This window comes from Aulonocara sp. 'chitande type north' Nkhata Bay, linkage group LG6 (genome assembly GCF_057382095.1).
Source record: "Aulonocara sp. 'chitande type north' Nkhata Bay isolate Kocher_YH1m ecotype deep benthic linkage group LG6, A_spYH_male_GT1.1, whole genome shotgun sequence".
Classification (NCBI taxonomy): Eukaryota; Metazoa; Chordata; class Actinopteri; order Cichliformes; family Cichlidae; genus Aulonocara; species Aulonocara sp. 'chitande type north' Nkhata Bay.
The window spans coordinates 20,069,858-20,089,921 of record NC_141349.1 but is presented as its reverse complement, the minus strand read 5'-3'; the positions used below and the strand labels follow the sequence as shown (position 1 = coordinate 20,089,921).

The window sequence follows — 20,064 nt, the reverse complement described above, 5'->3', positions numbered from 1 at the left end:
AATGGTGTTCTTGGTCCTGTCTGCCAGTTTTGGGGTGATGCATCACCCTCATCCCATAGGGCAGGCTTTTCATGGTGATCAGTTTATATTTCTTGCATTTCCAAATAATCACACCAGCATTGTCACCTTCTCTCCACGCTTCTTGCTAATGGTCTTGTGGCCCATTCCAGCCTTGTGCAGGTCTACAATCTTGTCCCTGATGTCCTTTGATGGCTCGTTGGTCTCCCTCATGGTGGTGATGGAGAGGTTAGAATGGAAGAAATTGATATTGTGGACACGTGTGCTTTATATACATAACAAGTTTGGATCAGGAGTCTCTGTAATTGATTGACATACATTTTAATCTGTGTACCACACAGGCACTAGGGTGTTTACCTTACAATATGAAGAGCCTTGAGACGACTGATTTGGCGCTATATAAATAAGACAATTGAATTGAATTGATCCTCTGGCTTCTACAATGTGGGGTTAACTGAAAATGAAGTACAGCACATGTTAAGGGATCCTTGGTTGTAAAGATCTGTGATACAGAAGAAGGGCCTAAAACAGTCTTTGACTGCAGAGGAAAATATGTGTGTGTGTGAGGTTTAGCTGACAGACGGTTTTGGTGTTTGGAAAAAACCAAAAAACAAAACTGGAGCATCACAGGACTTCTTTAACTTTAAAATGTTAAAAAAATAAAGCTGCAATTATCTTGTGCGGCTTGTGCACTTTTGCAACGTAAAAAAACTCCACAGTGAGTCTGTTTGTTGTGCTCATGTCTTAGATCACCAGGGAGAACTACGGGATGACAGAAGTCAAGGAGCTGATTCCCGGAGGAGAGAGCGTCGCTGTGGACAAAAACAACAGGTTTGGTGACTCGACAAATCAAAAAAACGCACACTGAAAATTTAAGCTGACTTTTCAGCACGTTTCAGTCGGTATTTCAGGAGGCAGAGCAGGTCACCTACTAATCGGAAGGTTGGTGGTTCAATCCCCGTCTGCTCCGGTCAAATATACTTGGGCAAGATACTAACCCCAAGTTGCTCTCCCATGCATCCATGGGAATGTGAATGTGTGTCAATGCTGGATAGAAAGCACCTGCAGGGCTCTCAAAATTTCAAAATCCCTGGTAGCCCTTCGGGCAGGGACTCTTCAGTTTTTGGTAGCCAAAAATAAATGTAAGTAGCCCGAATAAAAAAGAGAGCAATTTTTTTGATTGATGTTTTGTTTCCTGTTTTGTTTCCTTTACAATATTATACATTAAAGTATAATATTGTAAAGGAAACAAAACATTAATCAAAAAATTGTTGAAAAACAAATTACAACATTGTATAAAAATTACAATCATCAACTCAAATACTTGGTTCTAATTGAACAGAAATTTCTATGAACTTGTAAGAACTGTGTAGGACATGAATCAGTCTGTGTCAGATCCTGAATTTGAAATTTCCGCTGAAGTCACGGGTAAGAGACAGTGGAACCAAGATCTAGGCCATTTGCTTTTTGAAGTTTGCAAAGACTGCTAAATTTTGCCAGTGGTAGTTCACTCTTTGCAACATAGTACGCTGTTCTAAACAGATTTTTCAGGTTTATTTTTAGTATGTTATTTGCAATTGGTGTTTGTTCTGGGAAAGATATTGCAGACTGAGCAATAATGCATTTCTTGCATTTCTCATGGGTTCTAATGGGGGCCTTTCTTAAAATGACTGGTCCCAGTAACAAAGGCGCTTGTCGACTCAGAAATCGAGAGAAAACCAACAACACACCCGGCAGAACATTATGTTATTTACACGGGTGCACATAAGTGGTCCGCATGTGCGCATTCGCTGTCAAAATAAAAGACTCGCACCAGATAAGAAGTTGCAACGCGCGTTTGCGTATCTGATTGAGGAATCACTCATCTTTGGAAAAGAGAGTTTATTACAGAGAAATGGCTCTTTCCAAAATAAAAGCTATACTATACGCTTCTTCTGGGCTATATTCTCAGCAGCATATTGTAGCGGGTCAGGGCTGTTCGGGGTTCTGTTTGTACAGTTATGTTTTGTTTATGTTGCCATAGTGACGGGTGACGCCCTCTCGCTGCGACGGTGTGTCCTTCCGGGGTCAGAGGGCGCCCTGTGTGTTGTTGTTGTTGCTGTGCGGTTGCCGCGCTGAGCAGTTAGCTAGCGGCAGTGTTCTTCTGCAGATGTCAATAAACGGCTGTGCTCCCTGGCTAGCTCACGGGAAGCAAGACCAAACGACACCTCCGTCTCCTCGTTGTCTGAGCTCGCCACATTGGTGTCAGAAGTGGAATGATGGTGGCACCCCATGTTCTGACCCGAGTGACTTGGTGCGCCAAAAGAAGGCACCTGGACATTTGCAAAGTGAAAGCAAAAAACAAGCGCAAATTCAAACGCGATTTCAATATGTCACATATTGACAGTGGCTCACCGATGCCAATGACATAATTACCCAGCTACATTTCCGAAAGAATGCAAAAGCATTGACATATATTTTTTCCTTCCTATGATAGCCCGACGGGCAGGGCTGAGATAGATTTTGGTAGCCCGACTGGAAAAATCGCTAGCCCCGGGACGTCGGGCTAGCGATTTTGCGAGCCCTGTGTTACAGGTATGGCCCTTTAAGGATGAAGCCTGATGGGAAATGTATTCGGGATGTGTGTAGCGGGACTGCCTGGTGTATGTGTGAAGAGAGAGAGCGGAGAAGGGGAAAAAGTAACGGTTAGCTACAGAAGAGACGAAAAGAAAATAAATAAAAGGAATATAATAACTCCCTCGACAGCCAGAGTTGTGTCGGCGATGCTCGCTGTGAGTAAACTGTTTCAGCCACTGTACGCGGTGTTCGTGCCTTAGAGAAGAAATAAAGTTCGGTGAAGCAGTTTCCTATGCCTCCTTCTATCTTTTTGCTAGCGGAGTTGACCTGTATAGTAAGCTGTTGCCGGCTACGAGTCAGTTACGGAACCTTCAAGTAACTGCCAGAGGTTTCCTTACTACGGTTCGGGGCCGCGGATCTGGCGCGGTAACACCTGTATCTGATTGAGGAAACACTCATCTTTGGAAAAGAGAGTTTATTACAGAGAAATGGCTCTTTCCAAAATAAAAGCTATACTATACGCTTCTTCTGGGCTATATTCTCAGCAGCATATTGTAGCGGGCCAGGGCTGTTCGGGGTTCTGTTTGTACAGTTATGTTTTGTTTATGTTGCCATAGTGACGGGTGACGCCCTCTCGCTGCGACGGTGTGTCCTTCCGGGGTCAGAGGGCGCCCTGTGTGGTGTTGTTGTTGTTGTTGTTGTTGTTGTTGCTGTGCGGTTGCCGCGCTGAGCAGGGGCCCGTTCTTCGTACGTCGCTTACTACATCCAAAATCAAATGACACATCCAAGATCAAATCATCGCGCTAACCGTGAGCTCGCTAATCCGGTTCCCCGAACACGCCTGCTGTTGACGATTAGTACAGCTGGACGCAGTAATGTGACATCACTGGGTGTCGTAAAAGGGGCTACGCATCGATAGTAGAAACATTGATCGGCAACCCGCTGATTGGTCGGCGAAAATGTCGAAGGGGCGCGCTCGGTATTTTCCGGCAGCAGAGCAAGAACTCATGAGTGAGGGATTTCAGGAGTTTCAGAGTTTAATTAAAACGCAAGAGAAAACTGCAAAGGCTGCAGAAGCAAGGAGAGAGGGCTGGCAGAAAGTTGCTGACAAATCAAACTCGTAGGTAATTTAATAATAATACTAATAATAATGGATTGGGTTCATATAGCGCTTTCCAAGGCACCCAAAGCGCTTTACGATACCACTATTCATTCACTCCCACATTCACACACTGGTGGAGGCAGCTACGGTTGTAGCCAGGCTGCCATATCGCGCCATCGGCCCCTCTGGCCAACACCAGTAGGCGGTAGGGTAGATCTATCATATGACACTATATTGTCCAATATCATATGGCATTATATTATATTATAATATGTTATATTATATCCCCTTTCACATTAGAGCCACAACAGGACCCACAAGAACATGGGAACAAGTAAAAGTGGAATACAGGAGTATTCTACAGAATGGTAATATTTATCTCTTAGATTGCTTTTCGTCTCTTGGCAAGGTAATACTGGCCTGTAATACTCTGTTAGTTTGTTCATAACAGCAACCAAGAAAAGGGCAGAGGAAAAAAAGACAGGTGGTGGTCCTGCACCCCCTCGTCAACAAGTTGGTTATGTAAATAATACCCTCACGGAATATCGATATCTCTCAATGAGCACACTGTCGCGCTGAGCTAAAGGATCCTGTCTATCCCGTAATATACGCTGAATTCTGAAAACTCTCCTTATCAATCTTGCACCTTCCGCAATGGGTTGCTCGCGTATACGGACAGGACATGGCTGCGACAGGCTTCCCAAATCCACCTTCGCTTTTATAGCCGTGGTCTCTCATCTTGATTACACGAAGTAATTTACAATTACTACTCTGAAATATGAATTACATCTGTAATAATCACATACATGTAATAGAATGTTAATAGTACATTTCCCTTTTTTAGGAAATGACCTGTATGTATCTGTGTGACATCAATAAAAGGATCAAGTGCTGCATTGTCTTTAGTTACATTGATGTTATTTATTTATGGTGAAACAGTGGTGGAATATCGCTGTTGCTTTCGTATAAATGAAGCGGACATACCTGCGTGGCCGCGATCTACTCCTGTTTACATAAAGTAAACCTGCTCCCGAGCAGGTTTACGCTTACGGCTCTGTTGCTATGACAGCAAGTCCCGGATGAGCTTCGGGGAACCGACTGATCCAGGATCACGCGAAATCGTCAACAATCTAATCCGGCTAACCTACTTAGCGAGGTACGAAGAACGGGCCCCAGTTAGCTAGCGGCAGTGTTCTTCTGCAGATGTCAATAAACGGCTGTGCTCCCTGGCTAGCTCACGGGAGGCAAGACCAAACGACACCTCCGTCTCCTCGTTGTCTGAGCTCGCCACATTGGTGTCAGAAGTGGGATGATGGTGGCACCCCATGTTCTGACCCGAGTGACTTGGTGCGCCAAAAGAAGGCACCTGGACATTTGCAAAGTGAAAGCAAAAAACAAGCGCAAATTCAAACCGATTTCAATATGTCACATATTGACAGTGGCTCACCGATGCCAATGACATAATTACCCAGCTACATTTCCGAAAGAATGCAAAAGCATTGACATATATTTTTTCCTTCCTATGATAGCCCGACGGGCAGGGCTGAGATAGATTTTGGTAGCCCGACTGGAAAAATCGCTAGCCCCGGGACGTCGGGCTAGCGATTTTGCGAGCCCTGTGTTACAGGTATGGCCCTTTAAGGATGAAGCCTGATGGGAAATGTATTCGGGATGTGTGTAGCGGGACTGCCTGGTGTATGTGTGAAGAGAGAGAGCGGAGAAGGGGAAAAAGTAACGGTTAGCTACAGAAGAGACGAAAAGAAAATAAATAAAAGGAATATAATAACTCCCTCGACAGCCAGAGTTGTGTCGGCGATGCTCGCTGTGAGTAAACTGTTTCAGCCACTGTACGCGGTGTTCGTGCCTTAGAGAAGAAATAAAGTTCGGTGAAGCAGTTTCCTATGCCTCCTTCTATCTTTTTGCTAGCGGAGTTGACCTGTATAGTAAGCTGTTGCCGGCTACGAGTCAGTTACGGAACCTTCAAGTAACTGCCAGAGGTTTCCTTACTACGGTTCGGGGCCGCGGATCTGGCGCGGTAACACCTGTATCTGATTGAGGAAACACTCATCTTTGGAAAAGAGAGTTTATTACAGAGAAATGGCTCTTTCCAAAATAAAAGCTATACTATACGCTTCTTCTGGGCTATATTCTCAGCAGCATATTGTAGCGGGCCAGGGCTGTTCGGGGTTCTGTTTGTACAGTTATGTTTTGTTTATGTTGCCATAGTGACGGGTGACGCCCTCTCGCTGCGACGGTGTGTCCTTCCGGGGTCAGAGGGCGCCCTGTGTGTTGTTGTTGTTGTTGTTGCTGTTGCTGTGCGGTTGCCGCGCTGAGCAGTTAGCTAGCTGCAGTGTTCTTCTGCAGATGTCAATAAACGGCTGTGCTCCCTGGCTAGCTCACGGGAAGCAAGACCAAACGACACCTCCGTCTCCTCGTTGTCTGAGCTCGCCACATTGGTGTCAGAAGTGGGATGATGGTGGCACCCCATGTTCTGACCCGAGTGACTTGGTGCGCCAAAAGAAGGCACCTGGACATTTGCAAAGTGAAAGCAAAAAACAAGCGCAAATTCAAACGCGATTTCAATATGTCACATATTGACAGTGGCTCACCGATGCCAATGACATAATTACCCAGCTACATTTCCGAAAGAATGCAAAAGCATTGACATATATTTTTTCCTTCCTATGATAGCCCGACGGGCAGGGCTGAGATAGATTTTGGTAGCCCGACTGGAAAAATCGCTAGCCCCGGGACGTCGGGCTAGCGATTTTGCGAGCCCTGACCTGGATAGGAAAAGCATAGAAAAAAGTGCTGGTGTGAATGAGTGAAGCTTTATAAAAAGCTCTTTGAGTTCTCAGAGTAGAAAAGCTCTATATAAGAACCAGCCCGTTTACCAGATTAGATTTAATTTCATGAACGTTTCCATTTTTTCAGTGCTACACGCTCTGTCCTCTCTGAAGGAAGAAGCAAAGACTGTGAGATTTTACTTTTTTTTTTCCCCGCACAGAGATTATAATGCGCTCATGGAGCCAGCAGCTTGTGTCCCATTGTTGGAGCTGAAGGCCACGATCTGTGCTGCACACACAGACACAGTTTTTTAGATTCACTCACACCGTGCTATTGCGCCTCATTTCTAGCTGCTGTCCTTGTGCCAGTGGCACTGATTACAGCGTTATGTGAAGGAGTCCTCAGAGGGAGAGCGTTTGGGGGCGGGCGGTGTCAACATGTCTGGCTGCTGGTGCTGAACAGATGGCGAGAGCAGCAGTAACACAAATTGTTTCTCCAAAATCCCTTCGACACTCAGATATGGAACTAGAACAAGAGGAATATTAGATTGTGGTGTTAAAGCAGCATCTCATACCGCACGTTTTATTTTGATACTGAAGGTTACTTTATCAGACTGATGAATCCTGCCTTTGTTTTTGTTTCGTTTTGTGTTGTGTAAGACAAGTTTGGTGTTTGCAGGGCTTTGTGACCCCTGTGGGTGTGACTTGCTTGGCTGGGAAGACTGTAGCATTGGTCTGAAGCCTGTATTTATTAGCTTGTTGACGTGAAGCAGTTGTGTGCGTGTCTGTGCGCTGGTTTCCTATATGAGAAGACCTGCTTGTGTATTTCTCTCAAATTTCAGGAGAATCAGAATCAATCAGAATCAGAATACTTTATTAATCCCGAGGGAAATTAGGGTTACAGCAGGCAGTACGCTAATGGCGCATGCGCACTTACAAAGGAACCTTCTGACCAACTGTTGGAGCATGTTGGTCCTTCTGTTGGTACCTTCCCTGTTTGAACGGGGGTTTGTGGCAGCAGCTGCTACACAGAGTCCTCGCTTTCTAAATGAAACGACATCATTACTTTCTGTGTGTGTGATCAGGGAAAAGGTTTTAAAAATCTGGTTTCTCTCTTTTTCTTCTTTCTTGGAGTGATTGCTCGAGGATTGCGCGTTCCTGAACATTTGAGTTAAAGTAACTGGTTTCTTCTGAATCCCCGACATCTGATTCACTTTGGGATTTTTAACCTGTTATTTTGAATCTATTAAGATGCTGTTATGCACTGTGTGTGGTTGGCTTGGGGTTTCCTGTTGTTGTAGCTGAGTACATGTCTTAGACAGAGATAGCCTGAGTGAATATAAAATGTATTTATTACGGGGAAAGAAAAGTTCTTAAAACCTAATTGCTCCCTAAAATCAATAACTAGTTGTGTTACCAGTTAATAGTTATTAATGCTTGTGCAATCAAGTGTTTGTAATTACTGGCAGTGAGTGTTTCACATCACTGTGGAGGGATTTTGTCCCACTCCTCTTTGCAGAACTGTTTTAATTCAGCCACACTGGAGGGTTTCTGAACGGCCTGTTCAAAGGACACGACAAAGCATCTCAATCAGACTTAAGTCTGACTTTGACTAGTGATGGAAAGTGACAAATATGTTCTGCTTTCTTCTCCCTTTTGTCTTTGACATGTTTGATAAATGCATGGATCTCTGTCACTGACTTTAGTGCAGTAGTTGCTCAGCCCAAACTAAAGCTTTCCATTGGTTTCCCAAATTTAAAAATAATGTTGAAGCTGCACATTCCTCTCCTTCAGTACAGTAATTTTACTTTTAAGCATTCATTTCAGAGGTCTTAAAATAGATTAATGTTAGGAACTCTGTTTAAATATAAGTCTTTCAGGGGATTTATTCAGCATTTCGTGTCCTGCTTCTGTAGTTTAGCTTGGCACAGTGAAAACAAATCTGTTTTAGTATTTACACATATATTGACGCACTCACAGGTGGCTCCAGCACAGATGAAGAGATTAGAGGTTTAATCTACCTAAGCAACTTCTGCGCTAAGACCTCACAGAGGTGTAAACAAAATTAGAGCGGGCTGGATGAAGAGGACGTTGATGAGTTCCAAGCAGGTTTCAAGAAACAAACCAAAAAAAAGCTTTGAACAGACGGCTCAGACAATGTGAACACACTCGGATTCAGACACAATGAGAGAGGAAGAGAGTGTTTATAGTCCCACTTTGACATCTGAATAAATAAATTTACTGAACCTGTGTGTGTGTGTGTGTGTGTGTGTGTGTGTGTGTGTGTGTGTGTGTGTGTGTGTGTGTGTGTGTTTCAGGAAGGAGTTTGTGGAGGCCTACCTGCGCTACGTGTTCTCAGACTCGGTGGGGGAGCAGTACTCTGCCTTCTCCGCTGGTTTCCTGAAGGTGTGTGGTGGTGAGATCCTGTCTCTGTTCCAGCCCTCCGAGCTGATGGCCATGGTGGTCGGCAATAATAACTACAACTGGGAGGAGATGGAGAAGGTCAGTGTGTGGTTTAATCATCTGCACATGTACTCCGACTGCTCTGATCAACTTTCCAGCTCAGGGTCAGCAAAGCCTCTCCTCACTGTGTGTGTTTTTCTTTTTTTGTTGTTGTCATTGTTGGATTAAAATCTTGAATCCCCTGCAGCACAAGTGTTTGCAGACCAATAGTTTATATGTGAAAGATTTGTTCAGATGCTGCATTTAAAAAAAAAACAAACCCTAAAATCCTTGTCATCGACCACAGGAAAGAATGATGTAGTTTTTAGCTTTGTGTTTATATAACCAGGGAACTGCCTCGCTCAGAATAACCACTGCAGCCATGCCTGCGGCTCTACATACCAGCCTCAGTGAATGATAGGTGTTTAGCTTTAGCATCGTAGATTAGAACGGTAGTGAGAAACACCCTCAAACATTACCTCAAACCATCACCTCAGGCGGTGCTACATTGTACCTGAAAGATTAATTATAGGTGTTTACGTCTTTAGTAAGAAGCAGGAAAGAAAAGGCTCTTTCACTGGTGTAAGACACAGATACCGGCGAACCACGTTTGGTTGTTGCGATTGTCTTTTTACTGGATGCAAAAGAAAAAATGGAACAATAAGTATAAATTCTGCAGTGCTAAAGCGACAAAAAAAATTGAGTTTGACGCAGTATTAGCAAGTTAGAAATCAAACTTCAGGAGATATTTCTGTAGTGTGCTATTCCAGTGTCATACGGTCATTTGAGAGTGTCCTGAAACATCCATCCCCCCTGCACCACTTTCTGTTTGAATGTCAGCGCAAGGGCAGATGTTTCAGGACATTAAAAACATGAACCAAAGAATTTTTTTTTATCCAAAACTCATAAATACACTTGTAGTAATGTGCAGTTTTTAAGAGAATCAACTGCAATGAATGCCCATAGAGTGTGAAGGATTGTTTGGGATGATGGGTTTTTACTTGTGTACATATATTTACTTTATATACATATTATTTTCAAATGTTTGCACTGATAAGACTGCATCAAAATTCATTGCACATGTGTAATGATAATAAATAATTTATAGATTTAGTTTACTTTTTAATGTTTCAGCTGTTTGTGGTTTACCAATCTTACATATTGTACCTTTAGTTGCAAAATACTAAAACGTGTATTATGTTGTCAGAAATATTCTAAATATATATTCACAAATCATCATATTAGGTAAGTTAAAATTTAGATTGGATGGTGAAGAAAACTGTAGATAAATCTGATCTTTTCTGAAAGGCTCGTTCTCGTGTGTTTCGTGTTATTCCTGCCAGATGTTGAAAAGGCACACCTCTGGATCATTTAATATGGAGGCGAATAAATGATTTAGAAACTCCGCTCTTGTGGGTTGTTGTGACATTTGGCTTACTTTGCAGCTCTGGATGTGATCATAAACGGTATGAGCCAAAACAGTTCTTCACATATTTTACCCGTGACTTTATCTCCTGTGTCCAGAGGTCCTTTTTGTGCAGATTACAACATCTGCACAGCAGATTGTTTTGTCAGATGTCAAAAAACTTGGAAACTGATTTGTTTTGTTTTTTAGGCCAGTAGTTGCAAAAATCACCCAGATTGTTGCACGTCTCTGAGGACTTTATTTCCTGACTGATAAGGAACTAACATGTTTTCCACAAATCAAATTGTTTACTGATGGTAAAACAGGCTTTTAATCTCCAAATCTCTCCTCTCTTTCTACAGAACGCCGTTTATAAGGGGGAGTACACCGCCACTCATCCAACAGTCAGATTGTTCTGGGAGGTTTTCCACGAGTTCCCTCTGGAAAAGAAGAAGCAGTTCTTGTGTAAGCCTTTAATTGCCTCCTTAAATGATCTGCGTGGCAGTTTAATTCTCTTACCCGCAGTCGCTTTGCAGTGTAATAATTTGCAGGTCATGAGAGCAGATCGTGAAGACAGCAGAGCTGCTTCGTGCTGCTTCGTGCTGCTTTAACGAAAGCGAGAACTTTTCAGTGTTAATGAAAATAATCACACATTTCAGGAGTTTTGAATAAAGTGTTTCATTCAGATTCAACTGTTTACTTTACAAGACCTCAATTATGCTGAATTCTTTAGTAATAGTAAATGATATGATTAAATAATGTCGAGCATAGTGATACCGCTGCTGTTGTGGGAAGTGTGGCATGACGATGTCCTGTTAAAATCACCCTGTGATTCTTGCTCCTAGATCAGAGGTGTCAAACATTTGGCCCAGGGGGCAGAACTGGCACTCTGAAGGGTCCATTCAGGCCAGCTAACCACAAACCTAACATTTGAACTTATGGGTCGTTCGCTGCAGCCACTTTTAATGAGTCTCTGAATGCAGAATTTCAGGTTTTTCAATCTTAATAATGAGAATAATGCAATTTTTTTCTTTTTCTTTCTTTTTTTCTGTTCTGTAATTTTACACATTTATTTAAAGTGTATTTAAAGCCCAAAGAGTTCTGTGGGCAGGTTTCTCTGTTAAACAAGCATTTCTTTGCAGTGTAAAAAAACATGCATGTTGCTTTCATTGCAACCAAGAATGACTTTTAGCCAAAATATGAAAATTGGAGCAATATTCTCTGCGAGTCAAAAATTGTCTAGACAGGCAAAGACCAGATTTATTAATAACATCCAGAAACATCAAGCTTGTGTCTGCACAAGAGCACAAACATGTTTCAGAGAGCTTCCCTAATTTTGTTTTACCTCTGTTCTGTATGTCCCCTTTCTGCCTGCAGTGTTCCTGACCGGTAGTGACCGCATTCCCATCCACGGCATGGAGAGCCTGCGCATCATCATCCAGTCTACCACAGCAGAGGAGCACTACCTGCCCGTGGCCCACACATGCTACAACCTGCTGGACATGCCCCGCTACCAGACCAAAGAGATCCTGCGCCGCCGCCTCACTCAAGCCGTGGAGCAGTACGAGGGCTTCAGCCTGGTCTGAGGGGAGTCCCAGGGGAGACTTAACGCACTTTAACAGCAATACACCCCCACGTGAGTGTCAAGAGTGTGAGTGGGCAATTGTTGGACACGGGAGGGTCACTCTGTTTATATATGGTCTAACAAGATCGTTAAGCATCTTGAATCTTAAAGGTCTATGTATGTAAATGCAGAGTGTTATTGCTTTTTTGCTTTGGGCAAAGTTCCTCAGCCTTCCAGGACCATTTAGAGGAGAATCAAATGACTGATAGATAACAGCCAACATGGAAATTAACCAAAAAAGCACTAAATGGACTAAAATGTGCAGAACGACCCTGGATTATGAAAACTTCGGGACCTAAAAACCAGGACCAGAGAAGGTTGAGAAACTCTTAATTTCTTTTTGCTTTGTTTTGTTTGCAAAGCTGTGTATTTTATATTCCTTAAATTCTATTTTTAATCATTAAAGAATCATGTTATTACCTTGAGACAATATATTGCTTTTTGTTACTTTTAATTTATTAAATAGAGTGGTTATTTTTTGACAAAATTAACACACACACACACACACACATACACACACACATACATATATACGTGTATGTAAATAGCACTTTGAATATAATCTTCACTGTGAGGTTGGGAGGAGTGTTAGTCCCGCTGATCCTTTTAAATCTGCCACCAGCATGTCCTCTATGCCTGATTCTGAAAGAGGACAAGCGAGTCAGGCAGGGAGCGAAGCATGCTGAACATCGTTTGCAATCCCTCGTTCTGTTTTAGCTGTGGCTCACAGAGCAGCTGACTTTGTTCTTGAACCTGCATTCAACAGTGTTGCCTTTCTACAGCAAAACCTTCTGTACGGAAACAAAACTTTATTTATTTATTTTTATTTTTTATTTTTTTGTGGATGTGTGTGCATGTTACAGCGTGAAAACAAAGACCAGATTGTCATTTAGCAGTGACGTTTTTGGAAATGTGATTATTCGCTTTCTTGCAAGAAAAGCATGTCAGCTGAATATGAAGCATCAGTTAGCATCGCTCAGACTGGAAGTGGTAGCAAATACATGTTTGGCTCCTTCAGATGGACACAAAAAGATCGCACTTCCTGTTGTTACAAGCATGTGGATGTCGCGCTTACTGGCTGTTTAGTTAGATTTTCTAGCTGAAAGGGGCCGCATCATCTGCGAGGTCGCAATCAAACAAGACCCCATGAGATGACTGTATTTGGACTAATACGCTAAGATGTTGAGTTTGGCATTAGCCGTGATGAGTTATAGAACAAGTCTGTGCCCCTATGTGGTTTTTATGAATGAGGAACTGTAGATACCAGGCTTTAAATACACTTTGTAATTGTATTAAGTTGGGTGTCTTACCATGGCAGTCAGTGGGGATTAACTTAGCCTCAGCCTCCAGTGGCCACTACAGGAATTGCAGTTTTTGTTGTTTTTTTTTTAGTGCTTCCAGGTTTGCTTATAATATCTAAAATGTGACCTTGCCATCATACCTTTGCCCTCGATGACAGTGCCTAGCAACAACATAACCACAGTATGAAAGGTGGAGCTAGTCAAGATAACACCACCCATGGACAGTGAAGACCCTAGCTAATCATTTTTGCCTGAAACTGGACGTGATGAGCGAGGAAACCGAGGGACAGTCAGCTTATCCTGGCTAATCCTCCTTTGTGACTATAAAATCATTTACAAAATGAACTTCCTGTTTCATTCAGTGTGAGCTAAAACTAACGACTGAGCCCATAAACTCTTCAGAAAAATGTCTACTGAGGTTACAGAGACATGGAGCCCAGGGCGTGTTCTCCACGAGAGTCGCCCCCTAATGGCCATTCTAAAGAATCCTTATTTTACTACAGTCTGTGCGAGCAACAGGTGAAAGACCCAGAAAAAGAGAGCACCTCTTGTTTAACCACTCTGGTTTCCAGCGATACACACTCCATGTTTGCCGTGGCGTGGATGCAGAACAGTCTCCTTGATTAGTGCTAATTTTAATCGCTTTCGTGAAGTATTTTGAAACAGATTTTTAGATACACATTCTGATAGTGTGGTCCCTGACACAGACGAGTATCTGAATACAGTCAAAGTCCTTCTTGGCCAACGCAGCGGTATCTCAACAAACCAGGAGTTCGTCCTGTTTCTCTCTTCAATTCCATATAGTCTCTTTCAGTAGACACAGTAGATTTAAATATTCAGGAGGACACGACAATCCCAAACTGTCCAATCACAGCCATCGCAGACTGTGTCCATGTGGTGTGTAGTTACGGTGTAGGCTGCAGGGTTGCAGATTTACAAATATAAATCCCCTGTAAGTGTGGATGACAAAAACTGTCATTTTTGTGTTTATGAAACTTTTCTCCCAGCCTTATTCACGCTTCTTTTCCCCCCCTAACAAACACTCTCATGGCTTCTATAAAATGATGACTTAGACCTCAGAGGGTTAAACAAACTTTGGTCATTTTTAATCATCAGAGCGGCTCTCAGTTGGATTTATTCACCGTGTGACGGAGCCAAACTAGCCGTGTTTTTGCTAGGCCAAGCAAACCGATTCCTCTGTAATGACATTTGAACCGATCTGCTAAGAAGCAAATAAAAACATGTCCCAAAATGTCACATAAACCTAAATATACAAACATTAGAGTTAATAATTGTTATTTGTCTGGTCTCCAAGTGGAGATGAATATTTTAAGAGTGTGGGCAGATGACTTAGTAAAAAGTCTGCATATAATAGCCATTTGATGATAAACTGTACCCATCATATTATTCCAAAAGTTGCCCTGATGATGTATAAATATTCCTGCAGTGACACCTCGCAGTACAAGATAACATTTAATTAGGTTGTGTATTAGCGTGACGTGCGTGGAATCGTCTCGCATATATATAATATATATTTTATATACATTTCATACACGACAGTGGTGTTAATGTGACTTTGGGCAGTAAAATGACTCGATGTGTTCTGACTAACACGTCCTCTCAGCAATAACAACCTGAAGCAGCCCACTTCTGTACTCACAGCTCTGGGCCAAACATATAAAGGTCTCAAATGCTGGCAGTTCATCTTATTGCTTAGTTCTATACTGCATGTGTACACACACACACACACACACACACACACACACACACACACACACACACACACACACACACACACACACACACACGCATATTCAATCAATATTTGTCTGATTAAGGCTCCTGCAGAGTTTAGTCCTATGCAAAGGTTTGTGAAGCCCTTGACTTTTTTGCACCTTTAAATGTGCTAGAGAATACGTTTTTTTTTTTGTTTTTGTTTTTTTTTTAATCATTATTTGACTGAAATTTACTCAAAGCTCTCTGTTCCAGCCAAGGTTTTCAATAAAATACGGTATAAAAGCAAGACTTCTGTGTGGCCTGTGATTGCATTTGAGCTTCCTCATTAAATTGCTTGAATTCATGAACCTATGACCAGATGGACCAGATGTGATGCCTCTGATTCATAGAGTTGTTTTTTAGTGTTTATCTGAGCACCTGCTGTTAAGGTTAGGGTTCTTGTTTCAGTATAGTTTATTTTTAATTGATATTTTATGAGGGGCATATGTCAGAGGTGAGATTTTAGGTGTTACAAGAAAAAAAAAAAAGTTTTTGAAAGCAGTTCACTCCCATTCTTCCAAACGTTCAGTGAACATGCTTCATCAGCCGAGATGTTTGAGATCAACATTTGAGATCAACTGACTGACCTTGAAGGAGAGGTCAAAGGTCACATGACATTTTAAATCCTTACATGGTATAAAGCTTTTTGTCAATTTTAAACCAATAAATCATTAAGTTAAACTGAAGACCTTGATGGGTGAAAGACAAATTTTATTATACCACATATAATCTTTTATATGTACATTCATATTTAAACAATTTTATTTATTTAATTTGGTGCTGTAGTTTTTTTTTATACACGCTTTTAATCCGTTTTATTTCCTTTTATTACTTTCCTTCCCGCCATCGCACAGTGCTCTAGGGAGGTCCTTACCTTCCTGTATAAAGCGCCTTGAGGCAGCTGATGTTGTGATTTGCTGCTATATAAATAAACCGACTGATCTCAGATCTGTCTGTAAAGTCCTTCGACTGGATGAGTGAACATTCGCAACTTCACAAAGAAAAAACACAGAGCCCAAAAAACCTTCAGTAAAAATATGATTTCATTCACATTATATACAAAATACAATTTATGTACTAAAATGTACACACTCAGTTCATTAAGCCCGGCCAGTGTTTACATTCAGTGAAAACAAATTCACACTGATTACCATCCAGAAAATTGGAGAGAGAAAAAAGGGATAAAGTACTCGCTCACAGAAATGTAAACATATACGATAATCCATATTTACAAACAAACAAACTACAGCGAGGACCAGAGGACGAGGCTTCGTCGACCACGCCCGCGCTCGCCTCAGAACTGGCCTTGTCAGTGTTAATCGGTGTGAGCAAACACAGCAGTGATTTAAAGGGGACGATAGCTTATTTAACATCAAGTAAATGAGGGGAAAGCAGGTTAAGGCGTACAAAAACGCAGCAAGTGTCAGTGGTCATCTTGAAACTGGGTGATTTCCAGGAGATGAAAGATTTTGGCTCACTGTGTGCGCTCTGAGCTGCTGTCTTTGGGCCCCAGTGAAAGAGGAAACCACTTCTTTCAAACGATAAAACTTTTACAGAAGAGGATTTAATGCTGTGGAAAGTGAAACTTCGGTACTGTCAGCATGATCGAGTAACATCTCCTTTAGAAAAATACACGCGATCCTTAAAAAGCAGCGACAATTTTATAGCTAATGACCGAATTATCAAGTGTTTTGGGTTCTTTTTGGTTTTTTTAAGACTTCTACGGCTGTGCATGAGACAAACATTCAAAATAAATTATCAGCAATACAAGTGTGATTCAGTTTAGTTTGTGCGTATGTTGCTTCGTCCGGAGTGACGTCCCCTCCTTGAGGTGAGGTGACGACAACGTTTTTCCAGGCGCAGCATTTGACGGAGGGAAACCCTCGAGCTCGACGGAGCGCGTCAACAGCATCCAACAGCGAGGAAAACATGACTGTTTCTAGCAAGGTGAGATGTGTTGACTGTGACACTGGAGACACAGCACCAGTCCTCTTATTGAGTCTTTGCTTTATTCAGATGAATTTAGTGGAGTCTCTTTTGCTGATGAGCACTTCGAGCAGCCGCAGTTTGGCTTTGACGTGCTTGTATTCGTTGTACTCCACAGCCAGTGGGGAGCGGTCCTCCTTCTGAACGTTCCTGCAGGAACAAGGCGGCAATCGTTACGACGCTGCGAGAAAAAAACCTTCGTGTCGAGGTTTCTCATTATGCAGTTCCAAATATTTGACATTGACAAACTCTTTTTTTCTTACCTTCCGTTTTGTCTAAAAAACTGGTCCTCAAACTCTTTCAAGTTCTTGCGAATCCTCTTCTTCTCCTCTCTCGTCTCTTGGAGCTGCTCTACAAGTTCCTGCCTGTGGGGTGAGGAGAAATGTTTTTTAAATGTCTCACATTAAAATATACACAGACTTCCAGCATTTACAAAAAAAACCCCCCAAAAATCAACAACTTTGGCTCGGTTTTTGTTTTTTTTGTATTACACAGGTCACACAGGTGGGAGGCAACTTGTCTCCAAACAAATTAAGTCTGTCTTGGACTGACTGCAACTGCTCTGCAACACAATGGCGAAAGTTTGTAAACAACCGCTGGCTGATAAACACTTTGCTATTAATTTGAATGGGTGTGCGCTGAGTGTAATGTTTCTTTGCAACATGGGACTTGATTTAATTCGTTGCCAGATGGTTGTATCCTGGTTATATTCCTATATAAAGGCAAGGTTACTGGGCAACTCTGTTTAGAGGAATTTCTAAATTTGTGCTCTGGTTGGATTTCTGTGTATGTAGACAGTGATAGATCTGCAATTTTTGCTGAGTTATCAGGATTAATCCTCTCAAACAGACCCAAATCTGTCACAAACTGACAGTAAAACGAGCGTTTTGCGAGTACTTACATAGTAGCTGAGTGCAGGTTGGACAGCCTCGTGTCCATCGTGTTCTTGGACGGGGAAAGTTCGTCCACGGGTGAAATGAAACCATCCACTTCCTCATCCGCGTGCTCCAGGAAGCTGAACACGCCGATGTCGGGTCGCACGGTCACGGTGAACTGGGTCTTGGAGTCTCCGTCATCCTCCGAGCCGTCCTCTTCCTCCTACAAAGAGAGTGAGGGAGGCTTTAGTCTCAACGGGCTGCAAGGGAGGGGGCAGAGGGTCTCATCGTGCGGTGAGCGCTGCTGCAGCAGGCGGCCTCCTGGGCTCAAATACTGCAGGGCGTGAGGATCGTGCAGTGTTAGTGGACAGAGGTTAGAAATCACCGCGATGGTCGTCATTTGGAATCATTTGTTTTTATGAATGGAGTTAATCAGGCCACCTTTATTCAACTAAAACTGTTCAATTAATACAAAAAAAAAAAAAAAAAAAGGTGTCCACAGAGTGCCTGCAAACAGTGCTGGAAAAATAATGATAACAATGATACATTTTTAATATACTGTATGCACATATTTGCTGTTTAGGAAAAATAAACCAGTATTCCAGCCTTGTTTTAGGCACTTAAATCACAACAAGCTTTAACCCATTTTATATCCACTTACATCATTACATCAATCACAGAGTGATTCATAGATCAGCAACTACTGATTCAACACTTCTACAGTTGCCCAATCAACAGGCAGCAATCAGGCTCATTAGAGGGCAAATGGTAGTAAATATAAAGGGGGAGGAGGGGTGGGAGTTTAGCAGGTGAGGAAGAGGGAGCCGGTTCACTGATTATTAAGCAGCAGCAATGGCTCTTCACCTTGATATCATCGAAGAAGAGTGCGGTTTCACCCTCGATAATGGGCTGTAGGAGGGGACCTCTGCGCTTGCTGGAGGGAGAGCCCTGTGGTGACGGTCGAGAAGGAGGAGTTAACCACGCTGAGACGCTAACTCTGACCTTTTTTCTTTCTTTTACAGTACTTCACACTTTTCTGTCAGGTTTAAGCACATTTAACGGCTTTTGTTTGAGCTCCTCTGTCTGCTCCTCTGCGTCTCCATGTCAGGAACAATATGGCAGCAGGCTCAGCCTGCGTGGTGCGGATTAGATGCAGTGCATTATATAATGCACATAATGCAGATCATGTCTTACATCATAAAGATGTTCAGTAAATAACTTTACTGAGAGCTTTACACTTAGTCCATAAGCAGATTTATTTTCCTACATTTCTGAAATATAAATATGTAAAAATACATTTTAAGAACTTGCTGTGTTTATTTTCCGTTTATTTAACTTGGCTGTGTTGTTTTGCACTTCCTGAGCCTCTTCAACACTCTGCTGTCACTTCCTGTGACCTCAGCCTGTAACCTCTGACCTTGCTTTACGAGTGCACTGAAAGCTGCTTCATGGCTGCTGTCCGTTCCCAGCAGCAGGTGCTAAAGCCGGCACGAGCTGGGATTAAGTGTCTGTGCATGTTTTGAGAGTGTGGCTTTAAACCCGGCAGCTAAAGGGAGGCTGGGATGTGATACTTACTATGACAGGAATGGTGGAGGCTCTACACAGGATCTGCTTCACCAGGCGATATCTGTCGTACACTGGCTTCATGATTTGCCTCTCGCTCTTCGTCATCTGCTCCAGGTGGGGAGAACAAAGATACACTGTTAGCACAGTTTTAGCAAATTTCTGTCATCCTCTCTACCTGCACGCTAACTAGCTACTTTGCTAACATAAAACAAAATTACAGCAAAACCATTTTTCTTCACTATAAGATCTCTGCAGGGCGTGATATGTAACTGTACTGACAGGAATAAAAATTACGGCATCTGGATTTGGTCCAGACAAACTGATATGGGTTCAGCTTTATTTGCAAAACTGGGCAAATTTTTGCATTTAAAATGTCTAAAATAAAACAAACACATGGAGGGAGGCTTACCGGTCGGCCGTGGATACTCTCGTAGTAGAGAAGAGCTTTCTGCAGGGCGACTTTCTCTGCGGCGATCTGCTCCCGTGTCATATCCTGTTAGCAGGAGACAGGAAGTGAGTCACTCGCCTTTTAAAAGTGACAAGAGTTCAGTCCGTGTTGCTCGCAGCAAAACTTATTTGTCTCTGTGTGATAATAAATTCAGAGTGTGCAGTCTGCTTTAAACATGT

The 20,064-nt window shown here is 42.5% G+C and overlaps 2 protein-coding genes across 12 annotated transcripts in view; one reads left to right on the top strand and one right to left on the bottom strand.

Annotated features, from left to right (window-relative positions):
- Window positions 1-15,257, top strand: part of herc3 (HECT and RLD domain containing E3 ubiquitin protein ligase 3) — a 41,228-nt gene extending 25,971 nt beyond the window's left edge. For all 4 annotated transcript variants that reach the window (XM_086295474.1, XM_086295475.1, XM_086295473.1 and 1 more), the window contains 4 exons: window positions 767-849; window positions 8,781-8,964; window positions 10,672-10,774; window positions 11,687-15,257. In XM_086295474.1, the coding sequence (XP_086151600.1) occupies window positions 767-849; window positions 8,781-8,964; window positions 10,672-10,774; window positions 11,687-11,895 (579 nt within the window). In that variant the 3' untranslated portion in view covers window positions 11,896-15,257. The remainder of the gene's footprint in view (window positions 1-766; window positions 850-8,780; window positions 8,965-10,671; window positions 10,775-11,686) is intronic.
- A 774-nt stretch (window positions 15,258-16,031) lies between these two features.
- Window positions 16,032-20,064, bottom strand: part of fam13a (family with sequence similarity 13 member A) — a 49,878-nt gene continuing 45,845 nt past the window's right edge. For 4 of the 8 annotated variants that reach the window (XM_086295471.1, XM_086295472.1, XM_086295465.1 and 1 more), the window contains 6 exons: window positions 19,847-19,930; window positions 19,447-19,542; window positions 18,736-18,819; window positions 17,898-18,094; window positions 17,260-17,361; window positions 16,032-17,146 (listed from right to left, as the gene is read on the bottom strand). In XM_086295471.1, coding sequence (XP_086151597.1) covers window positions 17,023-17,146; window positions 17,260-17,361; window positions 17,898-18,094; window positions 18,736-18,819; window positions 19,447-19,542; window positions 19,847-19,930 — 687 coding nt within the window. In that variant the 3' untranslated portion in view covers window positions 16,032-17,022. Of the gene's footprint in view, window positions 17,147-17,259; window positions 17,362-17,897; window positions 18,095-18,735; window positions 18,820-19,446; window positions 19,546-19,846; window positions 19,931-20,064 lie in introns of all 8 variants that reach the window. The other 4 variants (XM_086295464.1, XM_086295467.1, XM_086295468.1 and 1 more) reach the window with 3 other exon arrangements.